At 47.8% G+C, this 27,980-nt stretch overlaps 1 protein-coding gene across 17 annotated transcripts in view; it reads right to left on the bottom strand.

The window, feature by feature from the left end:
* MYCBP2 (MYC binding protein 2) overlaps positions 1-27,980 on the bottom strand; it is a 1,769,078-nt gene that overhangs the window by 662,210 nt on the left and 1,078,888 nt on the right. For 12 of the 17 annotated variants that reach the window (XM_069205243.1, XM_069205245.1, XM_069205247.1 and 9 more), the window contains 3 exons: positions 21,985-22,082; positions 21,146-21,262; positions 20,286-20,426 (listed from right to left, as the gene is read on the bottom strand). In XM_069205243.1, coding sequence (XP_069061344.1) covers positions 20,286-20,426; positions 21,146-21,262; positions 21,985-22,082 — 356 coding nt within the window. The remainder of the gene's footprint in view (positions 1-20,285; positions 20,427-21,145; positions 21,263-21,984; positions 22,083-27,980) is intronic. The other 5 variants (XM_069205250.1, XM_069205251.1, XM_069205246.1 and 2 more) reach the window with 3 other exon arrangements.

Below are 27,980 nucleotides of genomic sequence, written 5' to 3'. Positions count from 1 at the left end.
CCAGGGGTCGGCCCCAAGACAGCGACGTAGACAGTGTTGTAGTTGTATCTTCATTTCTGCTGAGGTCGGAGGCCAAATTCCTCCTGCAAATGTTCAAAGGACTTGAGTCCATCGTCAGTTAGGAGTTGATCGAGGCTGTGGAGTACAGGCATGCGCAATTAAGGCCAAATGAGGGCCGCTCCACCAATATGCAGGCCATCATTACCCCATATGGGGGCCCCCTTATGGAGTCAGGGATGGACACCCAGGTGAGGGTGCGCCCTGTACCTGGCTTTGTGCATGGCTTGGAGCATTGGGCTGGTGGGCCGAGTCTGGATAAGCGACTAAGCTTGTACAGGAGAATAAGGCTGCGATCGTTCCATCCAGTGATTAGCTGTTGTTCTATGGTGACCCACTGTGGGGGATCCAGTGTCTCTGGGAGCAAAAAAGTAAATTGGGACAGCTGGGGGCTAGAGCATAATGTTCCACCAATGGGAGCCCCAGACTGCCACAAGAGCGGCGTGCTAGGAGCTTGGTTGAAGCCCACCAGGGGGCGAGACGTACCCCCACACAAAGGTGCAGACCTCCGCATCTGTAAGACGAAGGGTGGATAGGGGTACCATAAGTGGCAGCCTGTCCAGCCATAGGTGTAGCATGGAAGCATTACCATCCTCACCGCTTCCACTCTTCCCCACAGGGAGAGATTCAGGTGTGACCATTTTGCAAAGTTGAGCCGTGCATGGGCTAGCATTTGGTCCAGGTTATCCGCCGGGATGCAGTCAAGCCCCCTATTAGCGAGGATCCACAGAAATTTCAGATGTGACGATTTCCACCGAAAAGGATAACTGTGTAACACCGTGCTCGTAGTGATCATGGAGAGGGGCAGTGCCTCGCTTTTATCCAAGTTCACCCGGTAGTCCGAAAAAAGCATGAAATCGTCTATGATCTCTAGAAGGGCAGGAAGTGAACACTCGAGATCTGTTGTCATTAATAGGATGTCATCGTCATACAGATAGACTTTAGATTCCCCTCCGGGAAGCTGTATTCCAGTAAGTTATAAAGAGTACTGAATAGTCGCCGCTAAGGGTTCTAAAGCCAGTAGGAAGAATAGGGGCGAGAACGGTCAGCCCTGCCTCATCCCCCGCTGTATAGAGAAAGGGTCGGACAGGTAGCGACTGCAGTTAACTTGGGCCACCGGGTTCTCATAGAGCAGACGAACCTTGGCTATCAATTGGTCACCCAGACCAAACTTCTGCATAGAAGCAAATAAATAGTCCCACTCTATGCAGTCAAACGTCTTTTCCGCATCAAGAGGAAGGGCTATGGCTTTGCTCTGCAGATCTCTGGCATCCCAAAGGGCATGGGCCAAGGTACGAAGACGATTCCTGGTGGTATGCCCAGGAACGAAGCCCACTTGTGTATGGGCTCTAGCTACAATTTTTACATCCCCATTTAAAAGGGGCTAAGTCTATAACTGCTGCAGCGGAGGGGGTTATTTCAGGGTTTGGGGATACGACTAGCCTCTAGGAAGGCCCCATGGAAGGACTATCACCTCCTTCCCAGCCTACTTGCAGAATGCAGTGGGAAATCCATTTTCTCCTGGCGACTTATGATAGGGGAGATTGGAGATGGCCTGTGCTATCTCGTCTTCACTAATGTTCCCATCCAGCAGAGCCCATCCTTCGTTGGTCAACCGGGGCAATCTCACACCGTCTAGAAAGGCCTTTATTTGTTGGATACTGCCCACCGACTCCAGGGTATATAGCTGCTGGGATGAAATGCCACAAGTTCATCAACAATTTCCTGTTGTTTTGTAAGTACCCCACCACTTGAGGAGCAAATGGCAGGGATGGCCTGTGCTGCTTCAAGATACTGTAGTTGTGCAGCCAGGAGACGGACAGCCTTCTCGCTCTGTTTATAGTGGCAGTTTTTGAGTCGTTGAAGCATGTGTTCTGGCTTGGATGTATAAAGTTTGTTAAGAGCTACCTGGGCTTGGTCCAGACATCAGCATGCGGGTAGTCAAGGATGAGCTGTGTAAAAGCGGATGAAGGTTGAGATATGGACCTCAAGTTCGCATTGGTGGGCCACCGCTTGTTTGTTAGCTAGAACTGCATCCTGCATTATACGCCCTGTATTGTGGCTTTTGCTGCCGCCCACAGTATCCTCTGGGAGAAAACGGAGCCCTTGTTGTCTTTCAGGTAAGCAGTGACATGTGACCGGAGTTGACGCTTGCTTTGAGGTGTGTGTTAGCACTTTACGATGACTCACAGGACCAATCTCGTAGATTTAAGGTGAGTACTGGGCAAGGGTCAACAGGTCACTCTGGGCAGCAATGGGGCAGCTGGGTGCAGAGGTGCAGTAAGGGTCAGGTGCCCAATGTATTTCAATGGGGATTGGTCTTGATGGATTTAGGGTGCAGGCTCTGACTGGGGGGCACCTGGGGACAAAGGACAGGTAAGTTGCAAATGTGGGGTGCTCGGGGACGTAGCTGCACCTTTGGTCCTGTTCGCCAAGGCCCAGGCATAACGGATGCAGGGGTATTCTTGGCACTGCATTTCCCTTTCCAGTAGCATTCCTAGTTGGGGGGGCCCTGTGGATGTGGCTTCAGGCATTGTTGAGGAGACCAGCAGGGGTGAAACCACACTGGATTCAAGCTCAGGAGAGCTGGGAGATGTCATTGACACCAGTGGTCCACTTCAATTCAAGCCAGCGGCGACAGGCGTAGTGGTTGCTTTAGGCGTCGGGTTTGTCTCACCACAGAGGCTGCGGGGAACTTCAGGGAGTCCAGGTGTAAAACCATGATAAACTCAGACTCTGGACAGCTGAGGGACCTGGTGGCACCAGAGGGCCACACCCATCGGGTCTTTGAAGGTGGGTGCAGTGGTGTCTTCAGGTATCAGGTCTTTGAGTTTCCAGAGGCTGTAGAGTTGGTTAGGGAGCAGGTCCACAGCTCATGGAAGACTAGACACTGTTTTTGAAGGCAGTCAGTCCTCCTAGGTTTCTGAAGGTTCAGCTGCAGGACAAGGCGTCTTCTGGTGCAGAGTCCATCGAGGAGTGAAGACAGGCTGGCAGGGTTGGTGCCAGGTCAGCTGCTGCTTCTTCTCCTCCTCTTCTGGGGGTGTCTCTTCTTTGTCCTGTTCTTTTAGGTCATCAGGATTGAGTTCTATGATTCAGGGGTGCCACCTAAATACTCAATTTAGGGACGTAATAGGGAGTGTCAAGTGGGAGCCAATAAGGGAGAGGATGTGGCTAAATGCCTGAGTTGCCGACTTCGGAGCCAGTGGGAACCAGGTTTGAATATCGGCGTCAGTTCAACATACAGTGATTCTAGGCAAATCACTTTATCTCCCAATGCCTACAATTCAATAACAGATGGTTCAATCATAACCAATTCTAGATTCAACGATTAAGATCCTGTGGGAGACGGAGGTTGCTAAAGGGACTTAGCTTTATGTTTCTTTTGTTTTCTATGTTTCTTATTTTCACTGAGGAATTTGAAGAAGGGGATATGGAATGTGGTTTGGAGTGACAGCAGCTCCGTCTGACATCATGGGCATTGGCCATGAAGAACTTTCCCTCTGGCTCCTTCAAGGCCTTAGGGTAGATACACTAACCAGATTCACAGAAACTGAAATTGAAGCGAATCTCAAGCATCACAAGCAGAACGAATGAGGGTCTGTTTTGCACATCTGTTCCTCACAGTCCCGAGTTCACATTTTTTTAATCTCAGAAACAGCAAGTTCTAGTTCTGTGTTGAAGCTGTGGAAAAAATGGAACTGACGATGTTGCTCCGGGATGGACACTATATGGCTTTGGTGACATCATCTGACGCTACTTCCAGCATCGATACGAAGCCAGCCCCTATAGGCAATTTGAGAGCTCTGAGGTACCCAGATCCAGTCTGACACCTGGATAATTCTACTGGTGAGCAATCTGCAGGCAGAAGCATCCATCAGACGTTAAGTGCATTAGGAGACTGCTCGCTGTCAGACGCAAAGCATATCATTAGACTGCCTTCTTAAATGTGCAGATCTCTACACTGATCCCTTTTTTAGATGGATAAAAAGTTCAGTTCACATAATTGGGAGGTGGGCGGGCCTGTAATGAATCTGTGGTTACATATGGTATCACAACATGACACCCCCACATATTTCATCTGCTAACATTTCAAGACTCTGGTTTTCTTCATTACTCATAATTCTAACTTTACGGTTAACTCCAACTATCAGAATTAAGAGGTAACTCGTGAGGGGTCTCCTAAAATGAGTTCAACAAATGCACTTTATTAAACTCTCAACATTTTACATTCAGCTTTTATCAATCGCACCTTAAATGCACCATGTATATTTCAAGATTTAGCATTTAAGTATTTAGGTTTCCTGTAACCTAGTTAATGTATTTTTATTGATTTAGACTACTTAGGTTTTGTTACTTTTGCACCGGTTTTTTTGTGACACTGCCATTTAAACTTTTCAAATGTTGAGTCTAGGAAGATGCCCCTTTTGGCATGGTTACACCCACTTTTATCTGGTATTGATGCTAGGATCCTGCTAACCAGGTCCCTAAACTGCACCATTGTTTCCACAATTAGCACACCCCTGGCACACAGCTAAGTCCCTTGTAAAAGGTAGCAGTAATAGCAAGGGCTTTGTGGCCAGGAAGGGTCCCTATGGGCTGCAGCATGTATTGTGCCACCCCAATGGACCCCTACCCAAACACAAGCACACTGCCATTGCAGATTGTATTTACTGGTGGGGAGAAAAAGGTAAAATCGACATGGCATCCTTCCCAGGGTGCCATTCCCACAAACCACTGCCAGTGGCAAAGGTAAGTTACCCCTCCAGCATGCCTTACAGCCCTGAGGCAAGGCTCACTATACCATAGGTGAGGGCATAGCTGCATGAACAATATGCCCCTATATTGTCTAAGTCCATTCCTAGACATTGTACGTGCAGTGTGGCCATACTAAGTACATGGGCTGGGAGTTTGTTATTACGAACTCCACAGCTCCATGATGGCTACACTGAAGACTAGAGAGTTTAGTGTCAAACTTCTCAGCACAACAAACTCACACTGATGCCAGTGTTTGACTTTTTGTAAAATGCACACAGGGCATCTTAGAGATGCCCGTGTATTTTACCCAACTCTCTACTGTAGGGCTGACTTTTCTGTGCCAGCCTGCCAGTAACAGACAGGTTTCTTACCCCATGGAGCCTTTTAGCTCTCAGGAGTCAGGAACAAAGCCTGCTCTGGGTGGAGGTGCTTCACACCTTCCCCTCTGCAGGAACTTTAACCTCTCGCATGCCTTGGACGAGGTGACCTGTGAAAAAATGTGATGTGTCCACGTTGTGTTTTGGCCCATTTCCTTTCGTGGGCGCTAGGCCTACCCACACAAGTGAGGTATCAATTTTATCGGGAGACTTGGGGGAACGCTGGGTGGAAGGAAATTTGTGGCTCCTCTCAGAACTTTCTGTCACCAAAATGTGAGGAAAATTTGTTTTTTTAGCCAAATTTTGAGGTTTGCAAAGGATTCAGGGTAACAGAACCTGGTCAGAGCCCCACAAGTCACCCCATCTTGGATTCCCCTAGGTCTCTAGTTTTAAAAAATGCACAGGTTTGGTAGGTTTCCCTAGGTGCCGGCTGAGCTAGAGGCCAAAATCTACAGGTAGGCACTTTGCAAAAAACACCTCTGTTTTCTTTAAAAAAATGTGATGTGTCCACGTTGCGTTTTGGGGCGTTTCATGTCGCGGGCGCTAGGCCTACCCACACAAGTGAGGTATCATTTTTTATCGGGAGACTTGGGGGAACATAGATTAGCAAAACAAGTGTTATTGCCCCTTGTCTTTCTCTACATTTTTTCCTTCCAAATATAAGAGAGTGTGTAAAAAAGACATCTATTTGAGAAATGCCCTGTAATTCACATGCTAGTATGGTCACCCCGGAATTCAGAGATGTGCAAATAACCACTGCTCCTCAACACCTTATCTTGGGCCCATTTTGGAAATACAAAGGTTTTCTTGATAGCTATTTTTCACTCTTTATATTTCAGCAAATGGATTGCTGTATACCCGGTATAGAATGAAAACGCACTGCAGGGTGCAGCTCATTTATTGGCTCTGGGTAACTAGGGTTCTTGATGAACCTACAAGCCCTATATATCCCCGCAACCAGAGGAGTCCAGCAGACGTAATGGTATATTGCTTTCGAAAATCTGACATTGCAGGAAAAAGTTACAGAGTAAAACGTAGAGAAAAATTGATGTTTTTTCCAACTCAATTTCAATATTTTTCTTTTTTAGTTGTTATTTTCTGTAGGAAACCCTTGTAGGATCTAAACAAATGACCCCTTGCTGAATTCAGAATTTTGTCTACTTTCCAGAAATGTTTAGGTTTCTGGGATCAAGCATTGGTTTCACGCCCATTTCTGTCACTGACTGGAAGGAGGCTGAAAGCACAAAAAATTGTAAAAATGGGGTATGTCCCAGTAAAATGCCAAATTTGTGCTGAGAAATTGGGTTTTCTGATTCAAGTCTGCCTGTTCCTGAAAGCTGGGAAGCTGGTGATTGTAGCACCGCAAACACTTTGTTGATGCCATTTTCAGGGAAAAAACCACAAGCCTTCTTCTGCAGCCACTTTTTCCAATTGTTTTGAAAAAAACGATTTTTTCACTGTATTTTGGCTAATTTCTTGGCCTCCTTCAGGGGGAACCCACAAAGTCTGGGTACCTCTAGAATCCCTAGGATGTTGGAAAAAAAAGGACGCAAATTTGGCTTGGCTAGCTTATGTGGACAAAAAGTTATGAGGGCCTAAGCACGAACTGCCCCAAATAGCCAAAAAAAGGCCTGGCACAGGAGGGGGAAAAGGCCTGGCAGTGAAGGGGTTAACACTTGCCGGGGAGCATCAAAGGCTCTGGCCTCCTGTTACAGTGCCCTAAGGCACTCCAGCGAGTGGAGATGCCCGACCCCCGGACCAAGCCTCACTTTTGGCAGCAGGTCCAGCAAGAAAATTAGGAAAAACAAGAAGGAGTGACCTCTGCAGCTACGATCACCCCTAAGTTGTCCAGTGCTGAAATGACCCCTCCTTACAGAATCATCCATCTTGTTTTGGAGGAGAGGGACCAATAGAGATAGGAATGTGGCCCCTTCACCAAAGGGAGTGGGTACAAGAAGGGACATAAGATATTGCTACTGCCCTCTGACCCCGGTAACGCCCCTAAACCTTGTATTTACGGGCACCCATGAACCAAGCTCACCAGATTCCTGATGACCTCAAGAAAGAAAACCTGAAGAGCCGACCCCAGCAGTGAAGACTCCGGACAACAACGGACTTGGTTACAGCCCTACCAGCCTGTCTGCAGCTTCAAGACTCCTGCTACAAAAAGGCAACATCTTGCAGGACCAGCAACCTCTACAAACCTCCAGAGGACTACCGTGGACAGCGGCCCAGTCCAGAAGAAAGCCTCCAAAAGGACTACAGAAACGCCCCAGATCCGTGAGCCCTGCCCACTCTGCACCCGATGGCCAGAGCCCGAGTCCAGGTGGCCCACCGGTCCAGAGATGGTTCCCAGGCCATCCTAGGTTGACCTCTTGTAGCTAACACGACGCCGACTGCAGGCTAAATCCGGAGGACCCCCCTGACCGCGACCGGATCCGACGAAGATGCCCGACGCCCAAAGGTACCTCTGCACCCACAGCCCCGGCCTTGGGGAATATGACTGATGGTCCAGCAATGGAGAGCGGGTGCCTCTCCTTGTCCAGCCTTTGGTTTTTCGGAACCGACCCCTTGGCCCAGCTTACAGCATCTGTGTGACCCCTGGGGTACCGCCATTGAAAAAAAATGGGCGCCCAACGCTGTGTTTGCATCCTGCACTTGGCCGCCCCTGTGTCGTTGATGGTGTGTTTGGTGCTGACCTGTGGCCCTCCATGGTGCTCGCGTAACCCCCCCCAGTTCTATGTCCTGGAACCACGGGTACTTACCTGCAATCTGTTTTCTTCTGTGTGCCCTCACTTCGTATATTTTTCCATTGAAAACCCGATGGAAACTTTGATCTTTGCACCCAGTCGGCCCTGTGTTGCACTTTTGGGGTCCACTTGAACTTTGACCTGTGGACATCTTAACATCCGTAGACTGGGATCGTAAGTTGAGTACTTACCAGTTTTCGGCCCCTCCTCTAGGACTGCATTGGTTTCTATGAGAAATTGCACTAAGTGTCAACTTTTAAAATTACCTACTTGTAAACTGTTTTATCTGCAAACCCTAAATGAAGTACATTTTATACATATGCTTGATACCTAGTTACAACTGTAGGTATCTGCAACAAAGACCTTTTGGTTCTAGTAATAAAGTAACAAAATATATTGTTGCTATATAAACACATTGGACTGCTGTTAGTCATTGAGTATGTTCCTCATTTCTTGACTGTGTATGTACAACAAGTGCTTCGCACTACCCTCTGATAAGCATAACTGCTTGGCCTCATTACCACAAAAGAGAGCCTCTGTTAAGCCTCTGGGGAACCGTTGGACTTTGCACACTATACCTAATTTTGGTATAGTATATACAGAGCCAGCTTCCTACATTGAGGTTTGGCTGAAAAGTTGAATTACATTAGACCTGCGGGACATAAACATTCCCTTCTCACTGGGGAAGGAGGCACATCAGTAGTAGATAATTTTACATCAGCTTGAACAACACAGTTAATTTGAAAATATCTCACTCATCAGGTTCACCTCAGATTTTAAGAGAGAATATGTACCAGCACTCATGTGTGGAATACATGAAGACAGTCAGGGGAGGAAAACAGAGAAGTGATACCGAGAATCAGATAGAAAACTCCAGACAGCTCTGATTCCACATGTATTTAGAGGGGTGGTAACTGACAATAACCAATACTGATAAAGCTAGACTAATGGAATCATGACCTCAGAAAGAACAAAACACCTCTATAGCAGGGGATAAAATACAGGAGTTGAGTAAGGTCATTCAGAGTTACAGAGATACCCATATACCATCATCACTGCAGCTCACTCATTAGGCTTAGAGGGCAGCAGAGTCATCATTCACAAATTCCATAGTCAGAAGTATCAGAATCAGTGAAAACACCTTGGTCTACCAACAAGGAACAAGGACTAAAACTAACTGCTGCCTATTCTAAAGGACTGAAGTGAAGCAGGCTCAAGATGCATTTGGTTATCATGGATGACTTGTGCAAAACAGGTTATCATGGATTACTTGTGAAAAAAAAGGACGGGAGCATCGGTATAGGATGCGGATCATAAGTAGGACTGTTTTAAAGGATTTCTGCATGGTGAGCCTCTGGGGCATACTTAAATCGGAAGGAAGTTTAAAAGACAAACAGCAGAGGGCTTGTCCAAGTTATTTCTTCTTATGGCCCATTGCTAATGTAGCTGGAACACAAAAGAAGAGCACTTATACTAAAGTTCCATGGACTGAGAGTTGCAGACTTTTAGAACTGCTTCTGTGATGTCTAAGTCTAATTAAGTCAAATGAAAACACTGTTTTGTAAGGATTGTGCTCTTGTGAACTGGTACAATATTTAGGCTCAGAGAGCTTCTGAGGTGCATACTTGGTGTTAGGCAATAATGGCACCCTGGAATGTTCTGTACAAACTTGCTCCAGTCATCTTCCGCATTCGGAGTGGTCCTATTTGCCATAAAGATAGAGGGTTGAAATTTGTTTCTTTCTGCGAAACACACAATGTAAATCGTGGCTCTATGAAAAAGAAGGGAGCACCTTGATTAGATTACAATGAATAATATAATTATGTATATGCCTGTATGCCCATGCACTAGAAAACAAAAGGCCTGCTTAACAATAAACACTGCTTTTCATTATTTCCATGTCAGCTAAACGATGAAAAGTGCATGACTGAAGTTTGATGTGAACAAAAACACTTCAAAAACATAATATGAAATGACATTCGAAAAGATCAGCTTTTCGTACATTAGTTTCTTATTTAAAGAACAAGTGACTTACTTCCACTAACGCCTTATCTGGTAGAGACAACATCTAGCTGCAGATGCCTTACCTTTGAATTCTCATCAGGCAGGATCTGTAAGATTTTTGCGAGCAGTACACCTGCGTGTCGTTAGGTGGTGTCAATCGGTTTTGCCCTTGCCAAATACGTCATTATGTTTCTGTATAACCGCCACCCTAATGTGATAACGCCAGTTTCTTTTCAAGACTTTTCACGCCACAAGGGCAGAGCCACTGACCACCAGTGTGTCAAAACGAATTCCCTGACTAGGAAAAAGGGGAGTCCTTGCTATAGGAAACTACCCTCTTTTTGGCATGGTTACCCCCACTTTTTGCCTCCTGTCAGTGTGTTTTGACTGTGTTCACTGGGATCCTGCACATCAGGACCCCAGTGACTGCTCTCTCCCTCTGAATTTGGTTGCTTAGGACTTAGCACACCCCACAAATTGGCATACTGATGCCCCCATATAATTTCCTAGTATATGGTACTTTGGTACCCAGGGTATCGGGCCTCCAGGGGTTTCCCATTGGCTGCAGCATGTATTGTGCCACCCATAGGAGCCCATGCAAAATGTGTCTGCAGGCCTGTCATTGCAGCCTGCATGAAAAGGTGCATGCACCCTTTCACTAGGTCACTACACCAGGTCATTGTAAGTCACCCCTATGGCAGGCCCTCCTAGCCCAGAGGGCAGGGTGCAGGTACCCGTGTGTGAGGGCAGCATGCAGGAGCAGAGGTGCCCCTATGAACTCCAGTTCCATTACACTGGACTTCATAAGTGTGGGGAAGCCATTTTACCCGTGCATGGGACACAATGGTAACTCCGAATCTGGGCATGTTTTTTTTTTTTTTTTTTTTTTTTTAATCAAACATGTCGGAATCATACTCCAATACTGTTGCCAGTATTGGTTGTATGATTCCATGCACTCTGGGGTCACCTTAGAGGACCCACAACACTGCTCCTACTAGTCGTCAGGGGTTTTCCAGGCAGGCCATGCTGCTGCCACCCTTCAGACAGGTTTCTGGCCTTCTGCTGCTTGACCAGCTCGGGCAGGGGAAAGCAGGACAAAGGATTTCCTGTGGGAGATGGAGGCAACACTCTTTCCTTGTACATAGGTGTTACATGGCTTGGAAGGGGTAGCGTACCCAAGCCACTGGTATGCTTTGAAGGGCACATTTAGTGCCCTCCTTGCATAAACTGTTTTGCACTAGTCCCTGCTCTGGCGCGAAGCTGGACAAAGAAAAGGGGAGACTGCACTGTCCATCACCACCCCTTGGGTGGTGCTCAGAGCTCCTCCAGGTGGCCACTTGATTCTGCCATCTTGAATCCAAAGTGGACAGAGGCCCCTGGAGGCATCTGAGTGGCCAGGTCAGGCAGGTAATATCACAGCCCCCTCCTGATAGGCAGTCACGTTGCTAGGTGACCAAACTGCCTTTTGGGCTATTTAGGGTCTCCCTCTTGGGGGGTCCTCAGATTCAATGTGCAAGATTCCAGCAGGACTCCTGTACATTGTTTACTTCTTCATCTTCTGGCCACCAGGACTGCAACTGGACCCTCCAGGAACAGACAATCTGCAATTCCAGTCACAACTCCGCTCCTACCATTGTTTCTCTGGCTCCTTCCAGCAACGAAACATTTCCCTGGCTTTGCATCTTCTGAGGGCGATGAGTCTTCAGCCTGCACATGAAGTAAGAAGGAATCGCCCTTGGAGTGAAGGAGTTACTCCCCTGCATCCACAGGCACCAACTGCAGCGACGACCGGCTGCATGGATTCTCTCTCCTCCAGAACTGCATGGATCCTGAATCACAGGTGGTGGTCTGGAGTGGTCCCCTTGGTTCTCTATACCAGCTTTCCAACTTGGGAGATGGTAAGCCCTTGCCTCTCCTTGCAGATAGTACCCCTGTGCACTGCAACTGTCGCAGCTACCAAGGCTTGTTTGTATCTCCTAATAGGATCTTCAAACTCTGAGTATCCCCAGCCCCGGCACTCCTTCCTGCAAAGCACAGTCTCCTGCCTGCTGTTTCAGTGACGTGGGACTCCTCTTGAGGTGTGCTGAGTGGACCTCACAGTGACTCCTGTGCCTGCTGCCTGTGGCTCACCTGTGGGGGCTGACTCCTCTTCTTGTAAATCCCCCAGCTATTGAGGGTCACGTCAGACTCCCCTCCTTGGGTCAAGTACCCTGGGCCTTGCTGGTCCTCTTCAGCCTTGCAAAACCATCTTCTCTGACTCTTGCATTTGCCAAGGCTTGTTGGTGGTTTTCCAGCACCACTGACTGACTGCATCACAACTGCCGAAGTGAGACATCACTTATATCACTTCTGGAACTCCTCTTCTGCTCCTGTCCTGCACTGCTGACTTTCTTCATCCACCGTTGAACTGGTCCTGCATTCACAGAAGGGTGGGTAGTGGCTCTTGCCACAGTTGGACACTCCAACTCGATCCGGACTTCGTCCCCTTCTTTTGGAGGTCTTCTTCTGTCAGGATCCACCTTTGGTTTCTCCCAGTCCTTTTCCTAAGTTCTCCTGTGGGTTTGGGGAAAAAACAGGTAATTACCTCCTGCCTCCTAGTTGCTGGGAGGCACTCTAGTACTTACATTTTGGAGTTCCTGTTTCCTACAGCTCCCTCCTACTAATTCCACTTCCTTGGGTGGGAGGAGAGTCTTTCACATTCCACTTAGAATATGGTTTGGTCTCCCCTAGGCCTTCACTATTTACTTTGTTACTTCGTTCTATGCTAAACACTGACTTCTAATGTGTAAATAATAGTTTATTTACTTAACCTCATATTGGAGTATTGCCTATTCAGGATTCTGCAGCTAGGTGTCTCTACTGGATAAGGCGTTAACGAAGGTAAGTAACTTGTTCATCTGATAGAGGCTAATAGCTGGAGATTCCTTACCTCTGGAAAGATACCCAAGCAATACCATCCCTGGGGGTGGGTCTGCAAACTTAGTTCATAATAGAAAGTACTGCAGGACTGAATGGGCCCAGGCAGTAGTGTTTGGTAAATGCGTGCAGAGATGCTCACATTGCCCCTTGACAGATTGTCAAGGACTGTAACTCTTTGTGCTAATGCAGTGGTCGCAGATGCACCCATGTGTGAAATATATGAAGACAGTCAAGGGAGGAAAGGAGAGTAATGACACAGAGAGTCCGATCGAAAGCTCCAGATAGCTCTTATGCCATGTATATTTAGAGGGGTGGTAACTGCCAATACCTCATGCTGGTAAATCTAGACTAACGGAGCCATGCCCTCAGTAAGAACAGAAATACCTCCATAACAGGGGATAAAATACTGGAGCTGAGTAAAGTCATTAAGAGTTACAGAGACACCCATATACCATCATCACTGTAGCTCACTCATCAGGCTTAGCTTGGGTAAAATGAGCATGCAAAGCGTCAGGGGGTTGATTTTTAGCCAGAGTGCAGCAGATCTTAATGCTGAGTATGAGCAATCTGGAGATGGTCTGCTTCTGCACTGCCTGACCTTTCTCAGCACCCACAAAAAGTTGGTCATTCACCCGGAACTCTTTTCTACAATCGGGGTAGAACGCCAATGCATTTTTAGGGTCCAGACAGTAGAGTCTCACATCTTTCTTAGAAGAATGTGGGGGTGCATAAAAAGTAGGCAAGGTGAAGGATTGTCCACTTTTGGTAGACAAGAGGCCCTAGTGCGAAAGTCAGGATAGATGGAAAGGTAGGGCAGCTTACATGACAGTGCTTGCAGCTAACTCACCCTGTGGGCAGATGTAATAGCCACAAGGAAGGCTGTTTTCAAAGTGAGAAGCCAGAGAGGATAACTGTGAAAAGAAGCGCACATCTGAAATGTTAAAACCAAATTCAGATCCTATTGCAGCATTAAGATTGGGGATGGAAGAAAGAGATGTGTAAGACCATTGAGGAAGGTTGATCAGGCAAACTTAAAAAAGAAGTAGCAGACAAATAACCTTTAAGAGTGCCCATAGCACAGCCCTGCTTGACAAGGGAAAAAATAAACAGGACCACAGAGAGAGGGGCAGAAAGGGGGTCAACTGACTTGCCTGTGCACCATGCCACAAATCCCATCCAGTGACAGGCAAATACTGTTGGTAGAGGGATGCCTGGCTGCCAAGGATACAGTACGGACTTCGGGAGGAATGTCGAAAGCTGTCAACTGTTGCAGCTCAATCTCCATGCAAGAAGGCAGAGAGTGGACAGGTGCCAGTGAGAACCCTGTCCTGCTGCTGTGATCGAAGATCTTCCAGAAGGGGCAGTCCAATTGGAGGATTGATGGCCATGCTCATTAGCTCGGGACACCAGACTCTTTGTGCCCAGTCCAGAGTCACAAGGATCACTTCGGGCAGTAGTTCTTGAGAACTCTAGGCATGAGTGGCATGGGTAGAACAGCGTACAGCAGGCCTGAATTCCACTCAAGAAAAGCATTTCAGAGCGATTGCCTCTATTGGAAACTCCAATTTGCAATACTGCTGACATTGCACATTTGTTAGGCATTGTCAGCCCAGTTTGTCCACTCTGGCGTTCAGAGATCCCGCCAGATATTGAACCACCAGGGATGTGCCCGGCTGTTCTAGCCACGCCGAGAGGCACAGAACCTCTTGACAAAAGGTCCAGGACCCCTCCCCGCCCTGGTTGTTGCAGCATCACATTGCGGAGGTGTTATCTATGAACACCTGCACCATCTTTCCCTAAAGAGGGCAGAACGGCTTTCAATGACAGCCAGATTGAACAGATTTCCAACAAGTTGATGTGGAGTCCGGTTTCCACCCAAGACCAAATGCATCTGATCTCCACCTCTCCTAGATGGCCGCCCCATCTCAGGAGTGATGCATCAGTCACTACTGTCAGATCTGGTTGGGAAAGAGAAGGGGATTTGCTTCTGACCCAAACTCAGTTTGTTAACCACCACTGCAGATCTTTCGCAGTTCCCTCCAAGATTTGGACCTTGTTAGAGAGATTTCCGGATGTGGCCTCCCAGTACTTCAGGCCCCACTGCAGAGCCCACTTATGCCATCTGGTATGTGCCACCAGCAGGATGAAGGAAGCCATGAGGGCCCGCAGCCTCAGGTACATTCTCACCAAAATCCAGGATAGAGACTCAAATATTGGTACCATAGACAGAAATTCCAGGACTTGCTGCTCGGGAGAATAAGCCAAAAACTGTACTGTATCCAGTTCAGCTCTGATGAAAGGGAGCATCTGAGAGTGAGACAGGTGTAACTGTGGCACGTTTATAATGAACCCCTGCGAATGCAGGAGGTCTACCGCACTCTGTGGGTGGGAGACAAGCGCATGCGGCGAGACCTCCTTCAACAGCCAATCATCAAGGCAGGGGAGGACTAAAACCCCCCAAACTGCGCAAATGAGCTTCATCCACCACCATCAGTTAGGTGAACACCCAAGGGGCACTGGTAAGGCCAAAGGGGAGCACAGTGAACTGAAAGTGCTTGCGGCCTACCATGAACTGCAAATAACATCTGTGGGCAGGCAGGACGAGGATATGAAAATGAATGTCCTGCAAGTCCAAGGCTACCATTCAGTCTCATGTGTCCAGGGCAGACAGAACCTGAGCCAAAGCAAGCATCTTGAACTTCTCCTTTTTGAGGCAGCGATTGAGGGACACAAGGTTTAGGGTAGGGCAGAGGCTCTCGTCCTTTTTGGGGACCAGAAAGTTGCAGAAATAGCATTTATGACTGACTTCTGGCACAGGAACCCTCTCTATGGCTCCCTCAGCCAAAAGAGACATAATTTCCTCGAGGAGAAGGGACAAGTGATTGTCTGTTATCTGACCGAAGGATGGTGGCATAGATGGAAGGGTAGTCTCAAAGGGGAAGTGTACGACGCTGGCTCTCTATGGTGCACTAAAAAGAAGTACACCGTGGAGAGAGTCGAGTGGGTCCCAATTGGTTAACAGAGGCAAAAGTAGATAATGCTAACACTCTCTTTTGTGGTAGTGTGGGCAAGCAGTTAGGCTTATCAGAGGGCAGTGCAAAGCCTTTGTTATACTTACAGAAGCAATAAATGACACACACACTCAAAGAATAAATGCAAGACCAATTTAGAAAAACAACACTTCTTTTTATATATGTTTTGAAATCAAGAAATTCTTAATAGAGTAAGTACTGCTTTCGTTATTATTTCTTACAAGCAAGTAAAGAGTTCAAACTTGTACCCCATTATGCACAATGCAATCCTAAGGAAGGAAAAGTCAATAATGCATGAAGGTAAGTACAGTCTGGTTTCAGGGGTTTATCTTCTGGGTTTAGAGATGTAGGGGCCCAAGGTCCAAAGTACTACCAGCAGTTAAGCTCTCGGAATTCCACTGGGAGCAGGGTGCTGGTGAGGAAGTAGCAAGGCGCATAACACAGAAGGGGGGCACCAGGAAACCGGCAGCAAAAAGCTACTTAGGGACAAGTCCAGAGCTCCCAAAAGTGGGGGTTGGGGTGCAAGGGGCCGTAGAGCAAGGGGACATAGCCGGTTATTTGAGATCTGGGCCCAGCGGCTCGGATGCATAGTGGATAAGGTGGCTGGGCTCTATGCGCAAAGATGGTCCTCGCAGTTTGGGGCCAACAGCTGTCAGGGACAAAATCCGGACTGTTGGGCTACTCATGAAGTGGGTCTCAGTGGTGCTGACATCCCTTGATGGCTGCTTGGTCCTGGTGCAGTGGGAATCCAGAATGGACTCTCAATGTTGGTGACTGGTGCCGGGTGCCCGGTATCCAGGGAATTGGTGCTGCATGGCTCTGGTTGGTCCTGGTATAATCACACTTGATGGAGAGACAGCCCCGGTCCTCCAGTGCAAAAGTACCACCTCCTAGTCATCTGTGGCTTTGGCTGGTGCCGAGGAGCTGCAAGGTGGTGGACCGGCCTCTGCTTTTCGGTGCCTGTAGACTACAGGGAAACTGGTGTAAATTTGCGAGATACTGACAGGCTACCCACGGCTTTGGTAGCTCTCCAGCTTTGCAGGACGAGTCACTCCATCGCAATTGTCGAGAACGGTAGGGGCAGGCAGGGTTTCACTCCAAAACGTGGGCACACCTGCTAAAGGTACTCATGTTCCCGCCTGTCTTGCTGCCAAGAAGAGGGGGCAGGGCTTGGGGGGGGGAGCGGAGGGGGAAGTTGGGGGGGAAGAGGGTCGTCTTCTCTGCCATCCGGAGAGACCTGGGTCGCATAACAAAGGCGAATGGTCTTTTGAAGCTTCCTGCCCTGTAATGTCCATCATGCCAGGAAGAGGTGATAACACCTCTGCCCAGAGCAGGCTTTGTTCCTGGCCTCCAAGAGAGCTGGCTCACACCTCAGGAGGTCAGAAATCTGTCTAGTGTGGCTGTGCTGGTTTAGACCAGTCTTTCAACACACACTAGCAGTCGGGAAGGTTTCAGGGGGCACCTCTCCAGGTGCATGTGTTAATAAATCCATCACTGGATTCAGTGAGGGTTTAATTAATACGAGATTTTTTATACCAAACATCACAATGCTTATAGAGGCCATCATGTAGCTGGGGAACTCCTATCGACCATTGTCCAGCCCTTGTATCTAAAAGTGGCTTCCCCGCCCACTTACTATGTCTAAGAATCAACAAAGATATAGCAGGGGCGTATCTTTTCATGCAGATATGTCCTCACATGTGATATAATGCACCCTGCCTTGGAGTTGTAGGCCAGCTGTAGGGGTGACTTACAAATATCACATGCAGTAGTAGAGTACCTGGCACACGGGGATGTGTGACAGGTCGTGACTTCACTTTTGTCTGCACCAAGACACGCAGCCTGCAATAGCAGCACTGTGTGCGTTTGGTGAGAGGTCCCGGAGGGTGGCACAATTTGTGCTGCAGCCCTTAGGAACCTTCTTTAGTACCGCACAAGTTAGGTACAAGGGGAACCATTTACTAGGGACTTAAAGAGAGCACTAAAGGTTGTGACAGTTAGGAGAAACAACTGCACAATTTAGGGAAAGAGATCTGGCACTGGGGACCTGGTTAGCAGTAACCCAGTACACTTTCAGTCAAAACCACATCAGGTACCAGGCAAAAAGTGGGGGCTAACCATGCCAAAAAGGGTACTTTCCTACAGGAGGAAATAGCTCCTTCTGACTATCTGCAAAACCCACCTGTCTAATGTGATGAACTGCCAGAGGATCAGGTGATGGCGAATCCTCTCAACAACTGGTCCCTGGTGGGGAGAGTCAGACTAGGAAGGTTTAGAAGCCGCTGCTAGGGGTGATGGTGAGAGGGAATTTCCAGACTGCTGGCAGCCTGATCCATGAGGTCGGTGGCTACCTTGCCTTTTGTGGCGGTCTGGAAACAGACGTGGCTGAAGGACCCTTCTGTAAGCACGAAAAGGATGAAAGGCAGACTGGTGGGATGTGGAGCTGCCGCAAGGCCGAAGAACTGGCCGTAGCCCGAGAATCCTTGAAGTGCTTGAGCGCCGAGTCGGCCTTGTCTCTGAAGAGAAGGGTGCCATCAAATGGCATGCCCATCAAGAAAGCTTGGACATACCCTGAAAAGCCAGACATCCTCAGCCAGGTGTCGGTCGTGTCCAGTCCGGAACGGATTGTGAACTTTGTTACATCTCGCCCATTGGTAACAGCCTGAAAGTACAGCCCGAGCCTCCTCTCGGACCTGTGGCAGCACCTGCGCAACCGTATCCCACAGCATGTGGGAATAATGGCCTGAAAGGCCTGCAGTGTTCATGGACCACAATGTAAAGCTGGCAGAAGAAAACATCTTCTTCCCAAGTGAGTACAACCTTTTAGATTCCCTATACGGGGAAGCGGAAGGGAAAATACGCTGGGAGATAGAGGCCTGGACCACCAAGCTCTCAGGTGTGGGGTGTTGCATCAAGAAAGTTGGGTCCCCCAGTGCAGGGCAATGTTGGGCAATCATCCTGTTCACAGGAGCCCCTGTGCTAGGCTTGGACCAGGTAGTCAATAGGACGTAAATGAGGGCCTCATTAAACCAGACAAGGGTGCTTAGATGGAAGCTCCCAGTTGCAGTACTCTGTCAAGAGATTAGTCTTGACGGCCACTGAAGGCAGTTGAAGTTCTAGGACCTCAGTCGCTCTTCTTGCAACCACGGCATAAGAAGCTCCCTCCACCGTAGCCACAGTAGAGAGAGAAAGCATGCCAGTATATGCAGAGGTATTCAGTCTGCTGGCCTTACCCAAGTCTTCACACCTGTCCATTCCTTCATGAAGCTGATATTCTAAAGGGTCCAGTGACCCACCCATTCATCCCCGCTACTTAAACCAAAGTAGAAGAGCTCAGGATACAATCTAGAAGGCCAACGTCCATCCACATCTGTGTCAGAGTTGGTGATTAAAACGGGGATGGTGTCGCCCGTGGGTGCAGGCAGCATAGGGAGGGTCAGCGTCCAGACCGGCTTCGGGGTAGGTCAGGGTGGTATGTCAGACTCTGGCCCAGATCCAGAACTGGATCCCTGGGTGCCTTCCTCTCGACCGAGATCTCAACTTATATGGAGTTGAGTGTCGGGCCACCACTGGCTTCAAGAACCGCTCCCCCAAAGCCTTCGGATGCATGACCTGACACTCTGAGCACGACTCGGGTCGTCAACCTCCAGGCACCAAAGACACACGAGGTGCGGATCCATCACAAACATCGCTCGATGACAGGATTCACGGGGCTTAAAGTAAGTATTTCTTGATGACATCCTCAACAAACCATGAGTAGAAAACAAAAAATGCTTGACAAAAACTCGGAAAAAGCCAGTCAAAAACGGACTGACTGCTAGCTCTCTTCAGATCAGTGCTTGCTGGCACGGGAAGAAAAGAACTGACTTCAGCGTGCCGGGGCTGGCACCTATATAGGAACCGCAATGTCAAATCTGGCGCAAACGCAGAGCAGATCGACGCCGTCTAACAGTGTGCAAGGGTACTGCTCATGAAAAATATTCAAGATCCAATTTGACGCCTGGGAAAATTGCAAAGAGAAGGAATCTGCAGCTAGAAGTCTGTATCAGATATACAATAGCATTGAGAGTTGGGAGAAAGGGAAAGAATTATTCACCCGTGTCCATCATCAACTCTGCTTAATGTGAATATTATCAGGGATTATTTTTGAATAATGATTATTAGTGATCAGCATAAAGGGCCTTAACCTCACTACACTCTACCCTCATTACACAGACACCCTAATAAAGTTAGTGACAAGGCAAAAATGAAAAATATTAAAAATGAATGTGAGCTGTGCCTGCTCATAGTGTAGTCTCCCTCCATCACAACAATTGCAGCTGCATAAAAAGAATCCCTGTAATGAGGACAGAGTGTACCTGTAAACATCTTCAAAGGCACCTTTTACTTACGTCAACAGGGACCAGAAGGCTCTTGCCAAGATGCTGATTAAAAGAGAGGCACCAAGCTTCAGTGTAACCATTCAAGTTAGGAACATACTTCTTTACTGTTTCATCATTCAGTCTCAGCCATACACCATCATCATTGTGGATCTATGGGAAACAAGCAACAAAAACGAGCCATGCCCTACTGTAACTGTTACACAGCTGGCAAAGACTTAAAGACTGCAGACCAGGCAAACAATTGTGGGGTGGGTGTGAAAGTAAATCTTTAGCAATTTGGAGTGAGGAATGGTGTGTGGGGAGAGGGTACTGAGAAATGTTTAAACAGGTGTGATGAGAAAAAAAAAAATCAGCAAAGTGAGCAAAAGCCGTATGAAGGAGAAAATGAACGAGGGATATGTTTTGAAAAATGGATTTCTATTTGAAAATGATTTGGTTCTTAATATTACATAGGCTTTTTCTTGCATTAATATACTTTGTGACTTATATTGACTATGACACCACTAGATACTAGACTTATAGTCCTTTAGTATCGTCTGGTACAAAAGGAGCAATTCTACATCATTGTTGTCATACAAAATTAAACAGAAAGTAGCATGACTAATAATAAGGTAGCATCTCCGTAAAACTACTTAGAGGTAAACTATATGTATGCTAATATCTTACTCTCCCAATCAGCTTGCAGGAGTCTAAAAAAAGCAAATACATAGATTGTGTTTGCATTCAAAATGTGCTGCGAATCTTTTATGCGTGGCTGATGTCTCATTACTTACAAGTAGAGATCTGACCAGTCTGCAGGCGATTACACTTTACATACATGTCTAAAAGTGTGTATATTTTTTTTTAGCAGCAAGTGCCTCAAGATTTACCTCGTCAATAAAAGTGATGGTTCCATTGACTTTCACTATGCCTATCTGCTCACTCTGAAGGGAAGGGTGGCTACGGACACGAAGCCCTGCACTGTCCTTGGCCACAAATCTGCGAACCTAAGAGGGGCAAAGGAAGACAGTAAAGGCAAAAGAAAAGTGAATGAAGCTCTCAAGAGTTAAAATAAAGAACAGAGTAGATAGGGACTTGAAATGCTACAGTATTTTGAAAAGCCAAGTACACAATATTCAAATTTAAGACTCCGGACTTCAATTTGAAACTCAACAAATAGCACTGTGTTGCACTAACTTGCTATTTTAAATTAGGGCGACTGGAACAGAAGGAATTCAGGGGTGCATGGCACAGATTTCCACAATACACTATATCCACTAGGGTAACAGGGTGTAGAGCCCAGGACTCAGCTCCGAACCTAGATGCCCTAACCCAAAGTCCATATCTTAGTTCTAGATGTTATCCTCTAAATGTAACAGGCTGTTGCTAGTTTTCCACATTCACACAAGTAATGCATGCCTGAATTATTTCGTTAGCAATACTTTACACTTGAGGGCTATATAAATAGAAGAGCATGTACCCTTCAATATCAAAATGTGCCCAACATTTTTTGAAAAATCATGCTGATAAAATGTCATATCTGAACAACTATCAGCCAAATATTCCCTTGAGGCTTCATTCACAGACGGATGGATGCAGTTCTTCCCCACTACCCGTTTCTGATGTGCAAAAACCTGAAATGGAGATTGACGCATGAACACATGCACATATGCCCACAGCACAAAGCAAAGCTTCCCAGATGACTGGTTTTCCCCTTCATTTCACTGACCTTGTTGGGCTGTGGTTCACTCTTGGGTTTGGCAAGCTGAGTTCCTGGAGGAATCATCCCTTTTGGTGGGTCTTTCACTTTGACTTCGAGGCCTGCATCTGTCAAAAAAATAAACAGGTAGAACAGCAAGTCTGGCTTTATGGCTGACAAACAGGAATACATATACAATAACCCATCAAGATTTACTAACCACAGTGTGATGGTTTCTTTTGAAGCCTAATTTTGTATTTTCTTTTACTTTGTTTTTTACGTTAAGATTAGAAAAATGTAAAAAGACGTAATGTAAGGGCTAAACATAGGAAAGTCACTCTTTTTGGCAATGGTTACCCCAACTTTTTACATGTTTATCAGTGTGTTTAGATTGTCTCCACTGGGGTCCTGCTAACCAGAACCTCAGTGATTGTGGTCTCTCCTCCAAATTTGATTGCTTTTGTACCCTTTACACCACACAACTGGCATACTGGTGTACCCCTGAAAGTCCCTAGTATATGTGACTTAGGTACCCAGGGCATTGGTACACCAGGGGTACCCCCTGGGCTGCAGTATGTATTATGCCACACATGGGAGCCCATGCAAACTATGTCTGCAGGCCTGCCATTGCAGCCTACTTTAAATGGTGCATGCACCCTTCCACTAGTGGTCACTGCACCAGGTCACTATAAGTCACCCCTATGGTAGGCCCTCCTAACCCAGAGGGCAGGGTGCAGGTCCCAGTGTGTGAAGGCACCCTGCACAAGCAGAGGTGCCCCTATGAAGCCTAGCTCCAATATACTGGACTTTGTAAGTGTGGAGAAGCCATTTCACCCGTGTACTGGCCACAGGTCACTTACCTATGATCCAACTACATAATGGTAACTTCGAAACTAGGCATGTTTGGTATCAAACATGTTGGAATCATACCCCAATACCGATGCCAGTATTGGGGGCATGATTCCATGCACTCTAGGGGCTAATTAGAGGATCCCACCAGCATTGCTCCTTCCAGTCTTTCAGGGTTTGAAGGCAGGCCACGCGGCTACAGCCCCTCAGACAGGTTTCTGCCCTCCTGCTGCTTGACCAGCTCAGTCAGGGGAAGGCAGAAAAAAGAATTTCCTGTGGGAGAGGGAGACAAAACCCTCTACCTTGGAAATAGGTGCTACAAGGCTTGGGAGGGATAGCCTCCCCAAGCCAGAAGTTTGCTTTGAAGGGCACATTTGGTGCTCTCCTTGCACCAGCCCAGGGACCCTCCATACCTGCTCTGGTGCGAAACTGAACAAAGGAAAGGGGAGTGACCACTCCCCTGTCCATCACCACCCCAGGGGTGGTGCCGAGAGCTCCTCCAGGAGGCTACTTGATTCAAGATGTGTAGAGGCCCCTAGAAGCATCTGAGTGGCCAGGTCAGGCGGTGATGTCAGTCAACCCCCTCTGATAGGTGGTCACCGTACAAAGTGACCCAGCCCCCTCTTAAGGCTTTTAGGGAATCCCTTGTGGGTGGTTCCCCAGATGCGGCATGCAAGACAACATCAGAACTCGGCAGCATCGATCTCTTCTGCTCCTGGCCACCGAAACCGCAACTGAACACTTCAGGAACCGTCAAGACTGCAACTCCCGAGACGACCTCGCCTTGCAACTGTGTTTCTCCAGCTCCTTCCAGCAACTGCAACATTCCCACAGGTGTGCATTCTCTGGGGTCGGCAAGACTTCAGCTGCACCAAGAAACAAGAAGGATTCGCCCTTGGAGTGAAGGAGTCATCCCCTGCATCTACAGGCACCTAAAGTAACTATGTCCGGCTACGTTGATCTGCTCTCCTCTGGAACTGCGGGGATTCTGCAACACAGGTCTGGTCCAGAGTGGTCCTCTCCACCCTCTGCCCATTTTGGGAGATGGTGAGCCGTTGTCTCTCCTTGCAGGACAGCACCCCTGTGCACCGCGACTCTTATAGCAACCAAGGCTTGTTGTCTCTTCCTCCAAGGGATCTTCAGGCTCCAAGTAGCCCTGGCTTCCAGCACTTCATCCTTGTAGAGACAGTCTCCCCTCTGCTGCTCCAGCGACGTGGGACTCCTCCCGAAGTGTGCTGACTGGGCCTCACTGCAACTTACTGTGTTTGCTGCCAGTGGGCTGCCTATGGGGGCTGCGACTGCTTCTGCTGGCTATCCCGAGCTCCCCTTCAAAGAGCGAGTCCCCGAGACCTTGCTGGTCTTCAGCCTTACAACTCTTCTTCAGCCCTGTTTTGTATTTGCCAAGGTTTAATGGTGATCCTCCTGACTTCTCTGCAACCAGACGACCGTCGAGGGACATCATCTGCATGACTCCAGAAACTCCTCTGCAGCTCCTGGACGCTGCAGCTGGCCCTTCATCCTCCTCCGTCGACACAGATCAGCCACGGTGGGCAGCGGTTCCTGTCCTGGCTGGACACTTCACAGTGGTCTGGACTCTTCTTTTACAGGTCCTCTTCTTCCAGAATCCACCTTTGGGTTCCTCTGGTCTGGTCCTTTTCTAAGTCTACTTGTGAGTCTATGGGAAAACCAGGTAACTTTCCTCTGCTGTCCTGGGGGTCATCTAAGTACTCACCTACTGGAGTTCCAGGTTCTCCCAGCTCCCTACTAACTACTCCACATCCTTGAGTGGGGGACCTAACTTCGCAATCCACTATTTCTCTATATGGTTTGGCCCTCCCCTCGGGCCCTAGCTATTTTCTACTATTTCTTGACAATGCTTGTTCCTTGATGCTAATTGCTAATAATTACTGTACACATATAGGGTGTACTTACCTCCAGATTGGGGGGGAAGGGGCGGGCTGCTTAAAGTAATCTAGTTCAGTGATAGCATAATAAAGTACCTTCATTTTTGCAAAACTGTGTGGTTTCTTTCAGGTGTGATAAGTTGCTGTGTGACTTCTGTGGGACTGCAGGTGCTTTACACTCCTCCTAGATAGGTCTTGGCTGCTCGCCCACAGCTAACTCTAGGGAGCCTTGGCTTCCTAGACACTGTATTCATTCACTAATGGGGGTTTGACTGGAATTGTTATAAGGTGCCAAAACCATAGCTGCCCATCACACACCAGGCCAGAGTTCTACACTAAACATACAAATATCGTCCTTGATAAGATATTGTACCTGATAACCGTTTCCAGTGGAATAGCCAACATTTGAAGGCTCTATAAAAAGAAGACATTACAAATAGCTACTTGTGCATATTATATTCCCACTACCAGGAAAAACTTAGAAGGCATACTGAAAGACAAATATAGTAGGTTAAGCAAAAAGAACAACCTACTTGGTTAAAGTGTGCAGTGATGCCCACGATGCTGCCTGACCGATGTCCAGGACTGCAACACCGCGTGCTAATGCAGTGCTTGCAGCTGTCACTCTGGTAGAATGAGCACGCAAACTGTGCGGTAGTTGCTTCCAAGCCAATGCGTAGCAAATTTTAATGCAGAAAACAACCAATATAGAGATGCTCTCTTCTGCACTGCCCAACCTTTCTACGCACTCACATATCCAACAAAGAGTTGATCATCCACTCAGAACTATTAGGTACAATTAAGGTAGAACGCCAATGCTTTTTTTTGGGTCCAGGTGGTGGAGTCACTCCTCTTCCTTAGCAGGGTGATGGGGAAGTATGAACTAGATCCAAATTCCATAGGGGCATTATGAATGGTGATGGAAGAACCATATGGAAATGACCGTTAAGGAATCTACTGTCAAAAGCAAATTTAGACAAGGAGGGTTGGTCAGGTAATCTCAGAAAAGCAGGGGTAGCAGACGAATAACCTTTGAGGGTGTCCAAAGCAGAGCCCTGCTGGGCCAAAAAGTATAAACAAAAGGACCTCGGAAAGAGGGGCAGAAAGAGGGTCAACAGGCTTGACTGTTCACCATGCAACAAGTTTGCTCTATTGACAGGCGTATAAAGTTTTGGTGGAGGAACAGAACTCGGGCAGAAGGTCAAAAGTGGACAACTGAGCTGCTCAAACTCCACGCAAGAAGGCGGGGACTGGACAGGTTCAGGTGGAGAACCCCCCCCCCCCCTGCTGCTGCAACAGAAGATCTCCCCCAAAGGGGCAGTCTGACCGGAGGATCGATGGCCATGCTCAATAGCTCAGGATACCGGACTCTTTGTGCCCAGTCCACAGCCACAAGTAATACTAGGGCCCGTCATGCTTGTTCTTATTGAGAACTCTGGGCAGAAGTGGTATGGGCTGAAAGGCATCCAGGAGTCCTGAGTTTCACTCAAATCAAACTGTCTCTCTGTGTGACTGCTGCCTTGTAACCTCCAACGTGCAAAATTGATGACACTCCACGGTCTCCGTGGAGGCAAACAGATCTAACCAAGACTCTCCCCATTGCTGAAAGAGACTTTGCACCACCTCTGGATAGACACACCATCCGTGATCCGCTAGACATTTTCGTCTGAGTTTGTCTGTTCTGGCATTCAAAGATCCCACCAGATATTGAACCACCAGGTACATGTCATGCTGTCTCAGCCACATCCAGAGGCATGGAGCCTCTTGACAAAGGGTCCATGACTCCACCCTGCGATGCTTGTTGCAGTACCACATGGCAGTGGTTTTGTCTCTGAACACCAACACCATCTTTTCCTTAACAGATGGAAGAAACACTTTTAATGGTGGCCGGATTACATAGAGCTCAAACAGGCTGATATGGAGTCCAGAGTCTGCCTCAGATTAGGTGCCTCAGATCTCCACCTCTCCCAGATGGTTGACCCATCCCAAGAGTGACACATCTGTCACTACTGTGAGATCTGGTTGGGGAAGGGAGAGGAATCTGCCTCTGACCCAAATGCAGTTCGTTAACCACCACTGCAGATCATTTGCAGTTCCCTCCAAGATCAGGACTATGTCGGACGGATTTCCCTGATGCTGTGTCCACTGATTCTTCAGGTTCCACTGCAGGACTCACATATGCCATCTAGCATATGTCACCAGCAGGATGCATGAGGCCATGAGTACCAACAGCCTCAGTCAGTCTCACCGAAATCTAGGTTAGAGGCTGAAACACCAGTATCATAGCCTGAATATCCTGGACTCGCCACCAGAGAGGACATGGTTGAATGTACACCATGTCCAGAACAGCATAGATGAAAGGGAACATATAACATAACATAACATAACATAACATGTGTATTTGTAAAGCGCACGTTCACCCGCAGGCATCTTGGCGCTGAATAACAGATGTTTATTGTTACCCAACTCAATGGTACTCAATGGTACTCATTTTATCGACCTCAGAATTTTGGATGAAAGGCTGAGTGAACCTGCCGGGATTTGAACCTGTGACCATGAGGTCAAACACAGGCCCCTATAGTGGACGCAATAGTCCACTAAGCCACCAGACCCAGATATGAAAGGGAACATCTGAAAGGGAATCAGGTGTGACTTTGGCATGTTTATAGTGAACTCCAGCGAATGCAGAAGGTTTGCTGTAGTCTGGAGGTCGGAGACAACAGCCTGGGGCGAGCCCACCTTCAACAGCCGGCCTTTGAGATAGGGTAAAAGACTAGAACCCCTGATGTCTGTGGATCAGCTGCAACCACAACACTTGAGGTAAGGCCAAAGGGAAGCACAGTGACATAAAAGTGCTTCTGGCCTACCGTAAACCACAGGTAATGTCTGTGGGCGGGCAGGACGGGAATGTGGAAAAAAGCATCCTGCAATTCCAACCCTACCATCCAGTCTGCTGGGTCCATGCAATAGACGGAAAGGTGTACAGGGTGCCTGAGCTCTATTCGCGTCACCGAGTGAGTGCCTTCTTGAAAATTCCAAAGTGCAAAACTTCTGACATTGCGCATTCTCTGTGGAGGCTAACCGATCTAACCAAGGATCTCCCCACTGCTGAAAGAGACCTTGCACCACCTTGACCGAACAGGCATTGTAGGCTGTGTTCAGAGAGCCCGCCAGCGATTGACCCACCAGGGAAAAGCCCTGGTGTTCCAACCATGTCCAGAGGCGCAGAGCTTTCTAAAGAGTATTTTTGCTGCTAAAGTCTTAATACAATAT

The sequence above is a fragment of the Pleurodeles waltl genome, chromosome 8 (genome assembly GCF_031143425.1).
Source record: "Pleurodeles waltl isolate 20211129_DDA chromosome 8, aPleWal1.hap1.20221129, whole genome shotgun sequence".
In the NCBI taxonomy this organism is placed as follows: Eukaryota; Metazoa; Chordata; class Amphibia; order Caudata; family Salamandridae; genus Pleurodeles; species Pleurodeles waltl.
This window is presented reverse-complemented; position numbering and strand designations above follow the sequence as displayed.